This window comes from Suillus plorans (assembly GCF_016647745.1).
Source record: "Suillus plorans strain S12 chromosome Unknown HD556scaffold_1, whole genome shotgun sequence".
NCBI classification, from domain to species: Eukaryota; Fungi; Basidiomycota; class Agaricomycetes; order Boletales; family Suillaceae; genus Suillus; species Suillus plorans.
The window spans coordinates 2,475,380-2,487,582 of NW_024537385.1; the positions used below are offsets into that span (position 1 = coordinate 2,475,380).

Consider the following 12,203-nt stretch of genomic DNA (forward strand, 5'->3'; position numbering starts at 1 on the left):
CGACTGGATATCATATCAGCGAAGAGGCAGCGCCTAACTTTGAAATTATCTCCCGCACGCTCCAGAATTTTCATCATCGTCCGCACGTGCCACGCTACATACCTGTCCGTTTATTCATCAATTACCCAAACTCCAGCACAAGCGACAACCGGCCGTCCGGGAAATCCCAATCCCAAGGCCCTCGTCTCCGGCCCCCTCTGACAAATCTTATCACAGCTCCTTCAAGGAGGAAGCCTGCCAACAGCACAAACAGTCCACATAAGCCTCCGCGTCCACGGGAGAGTACAAGCACTCCCTATATTCGCCTTCCCAGCATCCACTCGCAGGACTTCACCACGAGCGGTCCGTGCTAATGCCTGCATCCGCGTGGAACGGGACGCAATTCATGGCAACAGTTAGTAAACATGAGGCTTATCAAGTTCGTGTCACTCAGCCAACACCCGTCGCCATCAGCTCGGCGACAGGCATATTCGTGCTTGTCTTCCTCATCAGATGTGTAAGCGTTCGTGGTTGAGACTATCGGCGTGCCAGGCAGAGGGGAGGCTTATAGTAGTACCTGCTGCATACGCTGTCACAGCATGGTGCGCAGAAGGAAGCAGCAAAGGGAAAAAAATTATGGCGTGGATTGGGAGTATCATTTCGGATAGTACCCACAGCTGGTTAGTATGTCTTCTGCCACGCACCTTTTTCATTCACTGTTCCCGTATTCACCTCGTAGTAAGGTATACTCGACCGTCCCTCCATGTCCGGCTTACGAAAGTAGTCACAGGATATTTTAGCGTGGTACGACTGCAAATCGATACGCTGATCGCCAACAGCTGTTCGATTTCTTGTGTCAGTATTACTCAACCACATCGAAAGATCGAGATTTTTGTCCATGTCTTAAATTGCACCCTGGGATGCTGACACTTAGCGATGTCGGACGTTATCATAACGGCTGTCGGTCGCAGCAAGCTCTCACGGGATTCAGCTCGTTAGTCTGATCAGAAAGGCGAGTGTTTTCTTATGGTCCTATTAGGCGCTCTCTCGTACGTTGATAAGATACGCGTGAAAAGGCTACAGGTTACACTGAAGACCATGGCATCAGTGACATCCAACGCTGCAAATTTGTCCTTGGACATAAGGCAGACATATTGTAAGTCGATTTCTCTTTTGTTCCACGATAGCATCATCTCGGTCCCTCGAAAAGATGCATTTAGATTCCAGAGTATGATGCATGCGGTCGATACACGCATTGTTTAGTGAAAAAGAGAATGATGCAGTCCTAACCGTAGGCCCCGGGGATGCACGGAGCGCACGTATGATAAATCACGATATCCACCTTGTTTTATAATCCAGAGCCACAGTAACCTGCACACTGTCCTTCAAAGAAACGAAAACTTTCAAGGTACGTCCGCTGTTTGAAATCCATCAATTTCGAAGGCTATCACCCGCGAACAGCTCAGTCTTAGCCATCAACTGGTGTCACTGACGTTCACAGGGACGTTCCATGGATGTATATATAACGTAACTCTGAAATGACAAAACTGTATTGCTTTTGAAAATATTGGTCCAGGTCGAGATAAGCTGCGGAGAAAAATGGTACGTAGAAACATACCCGACCTCAATGCACTTGAATCGGACAGAGAATGCTTCGGGGGTACATCAAGCCCAGTAGATCCCACCACCGTCTCAGCTGAGTGTGACTCACATGCTTCAAACACCGGTACACCATACAGGGAAAAGTGCTATATTGTGTGAACCATTTTGTACAGTTCCATCTCCTGAAACTACCTCAATAGACCTCTCCAGAAGCCCACATTCACTGCTAAGACACCTCAGCTCCACTTCGGAACACCATCTACGTTGCGTTGCATTGCCTAACATTAAGGTCTTGCTGAAAGACAAGCAGATCAGCGGGATCGCTGCAACAACATGACGGCGAAACAAACACAGGCGATGATTTAGAGTGATTTCAAGAACAGCGTCGATTAACTGCGCCTTCGCCGAAGAGCACGAAGATTCTTTCTCCTTCCCAGAAGTAGCCACCGCTTTTTCATAAGCGTGAACGGCATCGCTCACAGCTTTCATGACAGCACCTGCATGCGGAGATGAGATGTACTGCTCCAGTGCGACATAAAAAGAGGGATCAGAGTTCCAGTAGTGGCGCTGATTGTCGAAAATATAAAAAGAGTGTTCGAAGATAATGACAGCAGCTGAACGGTCAATAATAAGCAGGTTCATCGCAACGCAGACTCAAAATTCACCGGAAATGACCTGAACAATGTCCTCCAAGGGTGATGAGCAAGATGCCTTGCAGATTCGCAACATGAGACATGTGTACAATCCGTTGACATACCACAGAGGGTAACTTGGACCGTATCTCTACACAACGATCGTTGTTAAGCGCGTCCTATTGATGGATCAGCATGGCTCTTGCTCCAAGAAGATCGACACACTCACGACCTGCGGAGGGTGGGCAACGACATGAATCAGCATGGCTGTTGCTCGAACGAGGATCCACACACTCACATACTGCAAACGGTGGGCGACGACATGGATCAGCATGGCTGTTGCTCGAACAAGGATCGACACACTCACATCCTGCGAACGGTGGGAAACGACTTGGACCAGCATGGTTCTTGCTCGAAAGAGGATCGACACACTCACTTCCTGCGAACGGTGGGCAACGACTTAGATTAGCATGGCTCGAACGAGGATCAGCACACTCACGACCTACAAAAGGTGGGCAACGACTTGGAAATGCAAATAAATTTGTCGCTCTCTAGTAACTAAGAAAGACAACACACAGGATAAAGAGGCACAAGGAGATGTTTCTACATTTTGTTAAAGCTCGTCCAGCTTCAAAACGGACGAGATGTCTAAGTCACCATTGCTGTTTGCACACGCGCTTGTGTTTTGGAACGTCTGACAATAAATCAACCGATAAGATACAAGAAATACAATGCTCCATACCTGGGGGAGATGCGGTGGGCGACGAAGACTGAAGTTTGGTGCGACGGAGGGCGCACGCACTGGTGAGACTTGACTTGAGAGCTAGATGAGCACGGATGGCGGGTATTCTAGGAAAGCAAAGAGATAGTAATGAACAATCCGAGTTGTAGGTTGAGTTGATTGAGTTTTAGGTAACGCCTTGCGTGCAGACGTTCTGGTGTTGGCGAGTGCCAGATAGTTGACTTGATGTTTTCAACCGCCGCTGTTGCTACTACTCACTCGGAGGCGCTGACAAGGTTTTCGAGGTCTTGCAATTGGATTTGTATGTTCGCGGAAGTTGAAATTTCAGCGCTGGAGCTGCAATTAACGCTCATAGTAGAGCACCGGGTCTTCACCGTCCCTGCTGCAGCCTTCTTATCATACCGTTCATGTGATTCACGTGTTTCTTATCAGACGCGCTGCTCTTGTGACCCCATGTCTTCTCTATTCTATGACATCACCAAAATTCCCCAAATCGGATCTGGGCTGCTAAGGGCTGGCCAGGATGCGGAAGGTCAGAAAAGGTGGACCAGGTGCATCAGCGTACGGAAGGCGGGTAAAGAAACATATAAGGTCTGGTTGATAAAAGCTTTTTCAGGCCAGATGACGGAAGTTGAGTAGGTAACTCGCACCTTAGCATAGTTTGTGACCTTAGAAGCATTGATATGTTGAAAGTTCTGATAAGTTCTGATCACTCGAGAAAATCTGATAAGACCATTTCATTGCAGTAATGTATTACAAGGACAGAGCAGGTTCTAAAAGTACATCTAAGTGCGCCCATGCGCCAAAGCGTCCCATGACAGTAGTAACGTAAATCACTCGAGTTGTAACTGTAGTATTAATTTTGTACTTCTTGTTGCGCATATAATCACTGTTGACAATGGCAGATTCACGTTAACATGTACAAATAATGATTAAATGATCGTTCATTGCTTAATGTTAACATTTAACGTTGTAACCCTTAACCATCATGTCTTCACATCGTCGTCCTGGCGTGGCGTCGAGCTCCTCTGACCCCCCTGACTCAGATTCAATCTATGCGCGTGGTTCTATCTATTTGGTGCGACGGGCGCACCCCTGTAAACGTCACCCCGTCACCCCGTCCATAAATGGAAGTCCATCACGTAAGTGGCTGTCCGTCACCCTCACTTTTTTTTTCCCATCCGCCATTTTTGCCCTTGGCGCTGTCAGCGTCACCCCTTCTTTTCCCATGAGGTGTCGTAAGTGGCTGTCCGTCACCCTCGCTTCTTTTTCCCATCCGCCATTATGTCCTCTTGGAACTGCCGCAAGCGTCACCCCGTCACCCCGTCACCCTCGCCGTATCCAGTATCTCAGGCGTCACCCTCACTCATTTGGATCTATAGGCGTCACCCCGTCACCCCCGCTGTATCCAGTATCTTAGGCGTCACCCCGTCACCTTCGCCGTATCCAGTATCTCAGGCGTCACCCTCACTCATTTGGATCTATAGGCGTCACCCCGTCACCCCCGCTGTATCCAGTATCTTAGGCGTCACCCCGTCACCCTCGCTGTATCCAGTATCTTACGCGTCACCCTCCCTTATTTGGATCTATAGGCGTCACCCCGTCACCCTCGCTGTGTCCAATATCTTAGGCGTCACCCTCCCTTATTTAGATCCATAGGCGTCAACCTCACTTATCCAGTATCTTCGGCGTTATTTAGAATTTCAGGCATCACCCTGTCCGAGTCGCTTGTGATGGACTTAGTCATATTGTGAATCTCCAGCAGCTTTCTGTGAGCTCCTTCTCAGTCTTTACACTCGTATATTTACGAGTCTTAAAATAAAAACCAGGCTTTCGTGACTCGAGTGACAGCAGGATCACTTAAAAACTTGCCTTCTTCTTGCTATCGGCGCTTTGAAGAAAATGATCAAGGCCGTGACTGCTTCTTTTATGTCTCTTTATCCACGTCATCACCAGCGACTTTGACCCGCGTATATAGATCATAATATACCTTGGAGCGTTCTATTTTACTGCTCTTGTTCATCGCTGTCCTGATGCACATCGGTTTGAAGTCATGCGTCGTATATGATTCATGAAAAGAGATCATTTCATTTTGGTGCATCTATCTCACTGAAGATCGAGTCAGCTCCAGGTGTCATATAATGGATGTATAGAAAGGTCGGGAGCTGGTGAACAAGCTCCTGGACATATTCAATCGTTTTATTTTGGACCATCCTTGATTTCAAAGACCAGATAATGGCTGCAGGTGTCAGCTGCATTGTGTTGCGGACGTTCCATCACATGTCGACATGCTTGTCAGTGATGCTGGCATCCTTCGCAAGCGACGAAAATACATCCAAGGTCATTAAACTCATTTTCTTTATCACCTCTGCGCCACAGATATCAGTTCATGGGAGAACACGTCCGCATGCCTGGAAGCATCTGAGATGCCTGCATGTTCTAGGTCGCCTGTTGATCTATGAAGCCCTTACTGAGACACTAGCATGTGCCGTTCGATCTTTTTCAGCAGGGTCGACGGCTCATGTATATCATTCGTCCATCCCTGTTTGGGCCAAGGACGTGTCCAAGTATGGACTTCCTGGCGATCGATGCAATGAGTCGTACACGAGCTGTGACTACTTATTGAGGTATTCTGGTGAGATATTCGCAACCAGTGTAAAGGATATGGGCTCTGCCCATGCCAAATCTTTAACTGTCTAAAAATAGCTTTACTCCACCATTGCCATTGGGCGCAATGCGCATATCCACGAACGACATTTATTTTCATCCGATGTTCACGGCTGCCATTAGAGTCCCATCCGCCCGGAACATGATTGGACACGGGACCATAATGCAAATGTCACCGATCATTGCGTCTCATTTTTGTACCCTCCATTCATTCCAACATTGAAGAGTTTTTTTTAGGGGGCGCTTCGATCGCATTAACTAGATAAAGACAAGTACGTGTCTTTATGTGGATGAACCTCGAGTGAGAAGACTCATTTCCGGTGACATCAACCTTTATTTTCTATGTATAATGATCTAACCTAACATATCATGAGTGCTCAAACAGAATTGCAATCGCCTTCCTCCGATCACTGTACGTCGAGATCACCATGTCTCGTTTTCGTCTTGATATTTTCGTAAATGCTGTCATTAGTCCATCGTTTTTTTTTACCATGCCACGCCTTCACATTTTTTTTCGTCCCTGCAGGTGCAGGCCCGTATGTTTGAAGTCTTATAAAACCTCGCCAGCGCCATTCATCCGCCATCCAACGATAAAGTATCACATCTATCAATCTATCATCGCATATACTCTGCTTACTGATATAAATGTCGGACAACGACGTCTGTGACCACCCAGGATGCGGCATGGGACCATTCCCGACCTGCGACATCGCGCGAAAGCACCGATACCGCTACCACTCCGTCCCTATACCATTCCTGATTGGTGGGAACGAGTACGTTGTAGGCCAATCCGATGGACATTATTCGTGCCCGCTCCCGGAGTGTAAGTTCATTTCCAAAAAGCGTGAAGCTATTCAGAAGCACATCAACGTCGCACACAACGCATCAGTCAAAATCAAGGTCTTTGATGCTCCTGAGTGTCGTAAGTTTCATTACAGATCGAGCCACCATCAAGTCGCACTGACCTCAATAGTTGTGGCCTCCAAACAGGTTCTCGATCAGGACAGCGGTGTCCGCGATGGGACTGGCAACCTCATATGTCAGTTTTAACACGTCATATTATGCTGTCACATGTTTACCCATTTATCAAGGCCCACAGGATGTCTGGTCCGACGATTTAGTCCCAGAAGGTCCATCCCGTGAGGATGTCTGCAGCAGAGGTGAACATACATATAATGAAAATTCAAGGTCACCGCTTAACGTAGCGTCCATCTCGCATACGCAGATCCTTCCTTTGATATGGACTCCAGCACTGTCTCATTGTCGCCATCAGTAGACTACTTGATGTCCAACGAGGTTCTAGATTCTCTCGGCGTGTGCTTTCACAGCCATTTGAGGTTCCTTATCTGCTACTCGTGCAAGGTCGCATTGACCTCCGGGATGGTTTCTGGACACAGGAAAAAGCACCATCATGCGTATCAGGTACGTTCATCCCTTGTACGGCCGCACTCTAATTTGACATGGGCATCCCACGTAACTACTAGGTACCTTCATCCACCATGGAGTCATTCCTGGACTATTGTTCGCGGTCAAATGTTCACGAGAAGCCAGAGCATGTCAAGCTACCAACAGCAGGTGGACCACCTGTACAGATGATTGCGTCCCCCGTTGAAGGTTTTTCATGCACTGCATCCGCTGATTGCGTGTATGCCGTGAAGGATTTAGGAACCATTCAGCGCCATAGTAGAGAGAAGCACAGCGTTACCGGCTTACAGGAGATCCAGTATCGGTCTTGTCTGGTCCAACATATCTTTACTGCTGTTGGCAACTCGTATTTCGAGGTTGGGCAAAACGTCATTCCATCTGCGAGACCCAATCTCAAATCCACGCTTAAGGCTACATTCCTACCTGCAGTTGAGCTTTCATTGGTCGTTCCAGCCAATACCGAACGGGAGAGGACTCCCCTGATACGCTTCATGGGTTGGGACAGGTTCGAGGTAGAACTCCGGATGAATCCAGCCCGGAGGCGGGCAGCGGAACAAATCAAAAAAAAGCATAGCGATGATGAATTTGGCGGAATTCTGACCCGTCTCGCTGCTGCAGTGCAAGACCACATGGCTAGGGCATCGACCATCTTGGATGGTCATCCTCATAGGTTGAGCCTGTCTAAAATACTGTTGTATGGTGACGCAATACCACGAGAAACGTGAGCAGTGCTATCGCACCATAATAATTCCATTATTGACCGTGATGGACGCGTATAGGGACAATCATTGGAGGCCTGTGTCGGATGAAAACGTCAAGTATCCAGGCTTCATTGTTCAATTCATGAGGGCGATCATGCGCGTTCACCTCGGATTCCCATTGGATTTCTCGTTCGAGCTGTCTGCTGCGCAGACCCTGTGTCTCGAGGAACTTGTGACTGTGCTGGGCGACGAGAATGCCTCCCCACGAAAGAGGATGATTTTCTACCATAATTTGGCGTGGTCCCTAGTCGATACCGATCCAGATTTGTGCGTGGGCCAGCGATGGGCAAACCCTATCAAACGAGCCATCTGGCTCAGGGCGTTGCGTGCGGACGGAAACTTCTGTGAAGCGTCCGTCCTCACACCAGATCTTGCAAAGTTTAAATATCTTTGCAACGTCACATCCCTCCTTGAGGCGCTGATGGACAAAGACGAGGATACGGACTCAGTACATTCAGACGACCATGAGTGAGCAAGTCTCCCCATTCATTCGCTTCGATACACTTATCATGCCTTTTTATCTCAAGCCGCGTTGCTCGTGTTCATGATCGGGTGCTACGCCTCGGCCGTCCGACTACGTTCAACATCATCTATGAGATGCAGCAATATGCGTCCTCTTTGGTGTTTAGTCAAACCAGAGAACCCAATGTCTATGTCGATCCAGACGTCAAGTCCATCACGATAGGCGTCCACACCATGCACATGGACAAGCTGAGAGACGGGATACAAAGGCTCCTCCAGGTGTCAAAGTCGCGCTATTCCGCCCTCACCAATGACATTTTCATGTTGAAGATGGTGCCAGAGCAGGTCAAGGACGACCTCACCAACTCTACTCGTGGCTATTCGCTCGTATCGGAGGACCCCTTTTTTAAAAATCGCCACGCCATGTTCTTTTACTTGGTTGATCACTACGACCTGGCAATGGTCGACAACGCAGGACGAATCACATGGAACATCCCCGGCATCAAGGATCTGCTCAGACGCTCGTCATGCGTCTGGGAGCCCATCTACCATCTTCTGTACATCACCACTCACATCTCATGTCGCGGAACCCAGTTCGTAGACCACAAAATCAGCAATTCGGACAGGCATCGCAACCTCTTCATGCAGGGGATGGAGATGTTCCTCCTGACAGCTTACAGCAAAAGGACCGGCATTACTGATCGAGACTCATGCACCCCAGGGTTCGTTCCGAAGGACATCGCATTCTTGGTGCTCGAAATGATTGCAGGGGGGTTGCGCACCGCCGAAGCCATCCTTGCTGGGGTTGCATATGGAGCAGAGGCCGAGCATCTGTACAGAACGTGAGCATTGTCCTGAACCATCCATGATTATGGAAACCACTCTTACACATGCATTCATGTAATGTTAGGTACCTCTGCGTCGGTGAGGGCATGAGGACAAGTCCTACAAGGTTTTCCGCCAACATTCAGCAGTGGAACCATGATTACTTCGACTGTCGATGGGGAGTCAGGGATTTCCGCCAGGGCGCGATTACCATTGGTCGTGAATTCATCGCTCCAGACGACTCTTATGATCAAGCCGACAACATCCTCGCTGAATCCGCAGATCACTCCACTGGTGTGGACCATACACACTACGGCATCGTCCAAGGAGTCGTCCCTAGATTGTCCAACAACAGCATGTGCAAGCACAGATGGCTTGGAGATCAGTGGCACAGTGTCCTTGGTCTTGGCCCCCTTGCGCCTCCAGAGGCAATAAGAATCAGGCACAAGAATATGTCTAACGGGACGACGCTCCAGGCCATCGCAGATGTGGTCAAGAAGACCACGCAAGAAACTATCAAAGAGTTTTTGGACGCACACCGCACTGACGTCTTGAAGGACACAATTTCTACAGCCATAATCAAACAGCTAAAAGACGCGACAGATGATGCACCGGAAATTTCATCGCCACTTCCAACAACATGGAACGGGGGATCGTTTCACTTGAGCAGTAATTTGGACGCCATGTTCTATGAAGAAAGCGAAGGTGAGCACCACTATGCGTTGTATCGACACCAACATCTCATTAGCTTTGCAGGTATCCGGCGAGACCCTGCTTCCTCATCAGGTCCCAGTGGGTACAATAACAACAGTGGTGAGTCCGAGCTCCAATGTTATGCAATTTAAAAAATGATTGAATGCGCCAGTTAACGCGTCCCCTGTTGTTGTGTCGCCCACTGCAAGTGGTTATATTCAATGCGGAGAAATGCTTTCGGACTCCCCACTCCCAGTATCGTCGATAACGAGCATCTCACAGACCGAATACATAGAAGGGTCCACGACATTCTCCGACGTGGTCCCAACAACGCATCAGTCCGAGTTTCCTCCATTCAAAGATCGCAAAGGGAAGGGCAGAGCTTATGAAACACCAGAACCTCCATTGGTTGATGGCGTCATGTCGTCGTCTATATCTCCTATCGCAGACATCAAAGGGAAACGGAAGCGTGGCGACTATGAGAACATCCATTCTCGAGCATTCGCCAATCCAGCTAGAGCGTCCAGAAGAAAACACGCGCCTCGCAGTGTCTCGCATCACAATTCCATCCCATCTACGTCCGGTTCATACCCAGTCACACCAACTGCACACCGCGCACGGAAGTACGCACCACGGGTCAAACTATCATTAGAACGCGTCGCGGAATCGACGAAACACATTCGCAGGTTGTCTTCGGAGGTGATGGATATCTCCAGCGACGAGGAGTTGTCCAGTCTTGATACTATACAGCTGAAACGCCTTCGTGGGTCGAGAACATCAGTACCCCAGGTGCCTGTGGAGGTCATCAGCCTCTCTAGCAGCGGTGAGGACTCGAGCCCAGACGAGAACATGCCTATCAAACGTCTTCGTAAGACCGCAGCATCAGTCCAACAGATGCCGATCGATGCAGCTAGCTTGTTTTCTGGCGAATGCAGCCCATCAAAACGTGCAGTCACTAGTTTTGGTACACCATCATCGCCCCCAAGCGCCGTTCAGGACGTTCAAGAGAACATTAGACGAGCGATCAGACACATCAGGAAGGACGATAGTGCAACAGAAAAGACCCCCGATCAGATGGACATGCTAATGGCAGTAATGTCAGCACATACGGACCTCGTCATCACGATGAGGACAGGAGGCGGCAAGAGCATGTCGTGGATGATTCCATCAGTGATGGATGAAAATTCCAGGTCTATTGTGGTGTGCCCGTTCGTAGCTCTGCTGGACCAACAGTTCATGGCTACCGCGTCTACTGGACTACGTTGCCACAACTACTGCGTCTCCAAGGTCGTTCCGGAGAATGCACAGATTTTGTTCGTGCAGGTAGAGCATTGCTCGTCGCATCCGTTTGAAAGGTAGCTGTAAACCTATAAGGTCTGGACATGGCTAATGGTTTAACGATAGCTTCCTTGTATCTCCACTCGGACGGAAGTTCAACAGGGTGTTTGTAGACGAATTCCACGACATCATGAACTGTCATCCAGGACGAGTTGTTCCATGGAAAAATCTCGCGCAGCAATTCGGAAAGACGCTAATCAGGATTGTGCTTATGACAGGGACGGGACCACCGCACCGTATCGCAAATTTCATCAAACCATTTGGATTGCATCTTGGCATCGTCACGCAAGTTCGGTCGGATACAAATCGTCCAGAGATCGGGATGCATGTCATACAAATACAGCCTATCGCGGCCATGCAGTCTCTGGGACACCTCGTCTCCGCTCTATGCAAACTACTTGCTGAGGAGGAACGTATTCTGGTTTTCTGCGGCTCCCAGGGGGACGCACAAGCATTCGCAGTGAAGGCCAATTGTGCGGTTTATCATAGCGATCTCTGGGAGGCTGGAAATAGCAGAGCATCTAACCTTTCTCGGTGGGATTCAGGCGATACAAAGGTGATGGCATGCACCACAGCATTTGCCCAGGGTATGGACAGGCCTCACGTCCGATATGTTGTGATCTTTAAACCTTCGTACGGCCTTCTCGTCAACAACCAGATGCTCGGTCGTGCAGGCAGAGACGGAAAGGAGTCTCACGTATTTTTCCTTACTGACAGACGAGCGAAGACATACAGAGGACCACCGACTGATCAATGTATCGGAGAGTTGGACGATCTAGTACACGGTACGGAATGTCGGCGCTTCGCCAACATGACCTGCATGGATGGCCACAACCTCGCTGTGCGGTGCACGGATTACCCTCCAGGGATCCATTGCGACGTTTGTGATCCGAACAGCGTCATGCAGCGATTGTCCATTCAGGCAATAGCAAACCCATTCAGGGTTAGTTAGGGTTAGTTAGGGTTAGTTAGGGTTAGTTAGGGTTAGTTAGGGTTAGTTAGGGTTAGTTAGGGTTAGTTAGGGTTAGTTAGGGTTAGTTAGGGTTAGTTAGGGTTAGTAGGTTAGTTAGGGTTAGT

The 12,203-nt window shown here is 49.0% G+C and overlaps 4 protein-coding genes across 4 annotated transcripts; 3 read left to right on the plus strand and 1 right to left on the minus strand.

The window, feature by feature from the left end:
* Window positions 1-352: 352 nt before the first annotated feature.
* HD556DRAFT_1302783 (uncharacterized protein) lies at window positions 353-1,679 on the plus strand (the record flags this gene model as incomplete). The annotated part of the gene is made up of 7 exons (XM_041299535.1): window positions 353-496; window positions 578-659; window positions 1,042-1,135; window positions 1,339-1,387; window positions 1,423-1,495; window positions 1,556-1,581; window positions 1,626-1,679. 7 exons carry the CDS (start codon window positions 353-355, stop codon window positions 1,677-1,679), a joined length of 522 nt encoding a protein of 173 aa, XP_041168161.1.
* Window positions 1,680-1,865: 186 nt separating this feature from the next.
* Window positions 1,866-2,616, minus strand: HD556DRAFT_1436232 (uncharacterized protein; the record flags this gene model as incomplete). Its single annotated transcript, XM_041305534.1, has 6 exons — window positions 1,866-1,876; window positions 1,932-2,195; window positions 2,247-2,292; window positions 2,339-2,392; window positions 2,443-2,514; window positions 2,581-2,616. 6 exons carry the CDS (start codon window positions 2,614-2,616, stop codon window positions 1,866-1,868), a joined length of 483 nt encoding a protein of 160 aa, XP_041168162.1.
* A 1,623-nt stretch (window positions 2,617-4,239) lies between these two features.
* Window positions 4,240-4,614, plus strand: HD556DRAFT_1436233 (uncharacterized protein; the record flags this gene model as incomplete). The annotated part of the gene is made up of 1 exon (XM_041305535.1): window positions 4,240-4,614. One exon carries the CDS (start codon window positions 4,240-4,242, stop codon window positions 4,612-4,614), a length of 375 nt encoding a protein of 124 aa, XP_041168163.1.
* Window positions 4,615-6,267: 1,653 nt separating this feature from the next.
* Window positions 6,268-12,078, plus strand: HD556DRAFT_1436234 (uncharacterized protein; the record flags this gene model as incomplete). The annotated part of the gene is made up of 11 exons (XM_041305536.1): window positions 6,268-6,544; window positions 6,596-6,661; window positions 6,714-6,782; window positions 6,848-7,044; window positions 7,107-7,768; window positions 7,827-8,276; window positions 8,336-9,112; window positions 9,181-9,800; window positions 9,852-9,908; window positions 9,961-11,143; window positions 11,193-12,078. The coding sequence occupies 11 exons, from the start codon at window positions 6,268-6,270 to the stop codon at window positions 12,076-12,078; spliced, it is 5,244 nt and encodes a 1,747-aa protein (XP_041168164.1).
* Window positions 12,079-12,203: the final 125 nt, after the last annotated feature.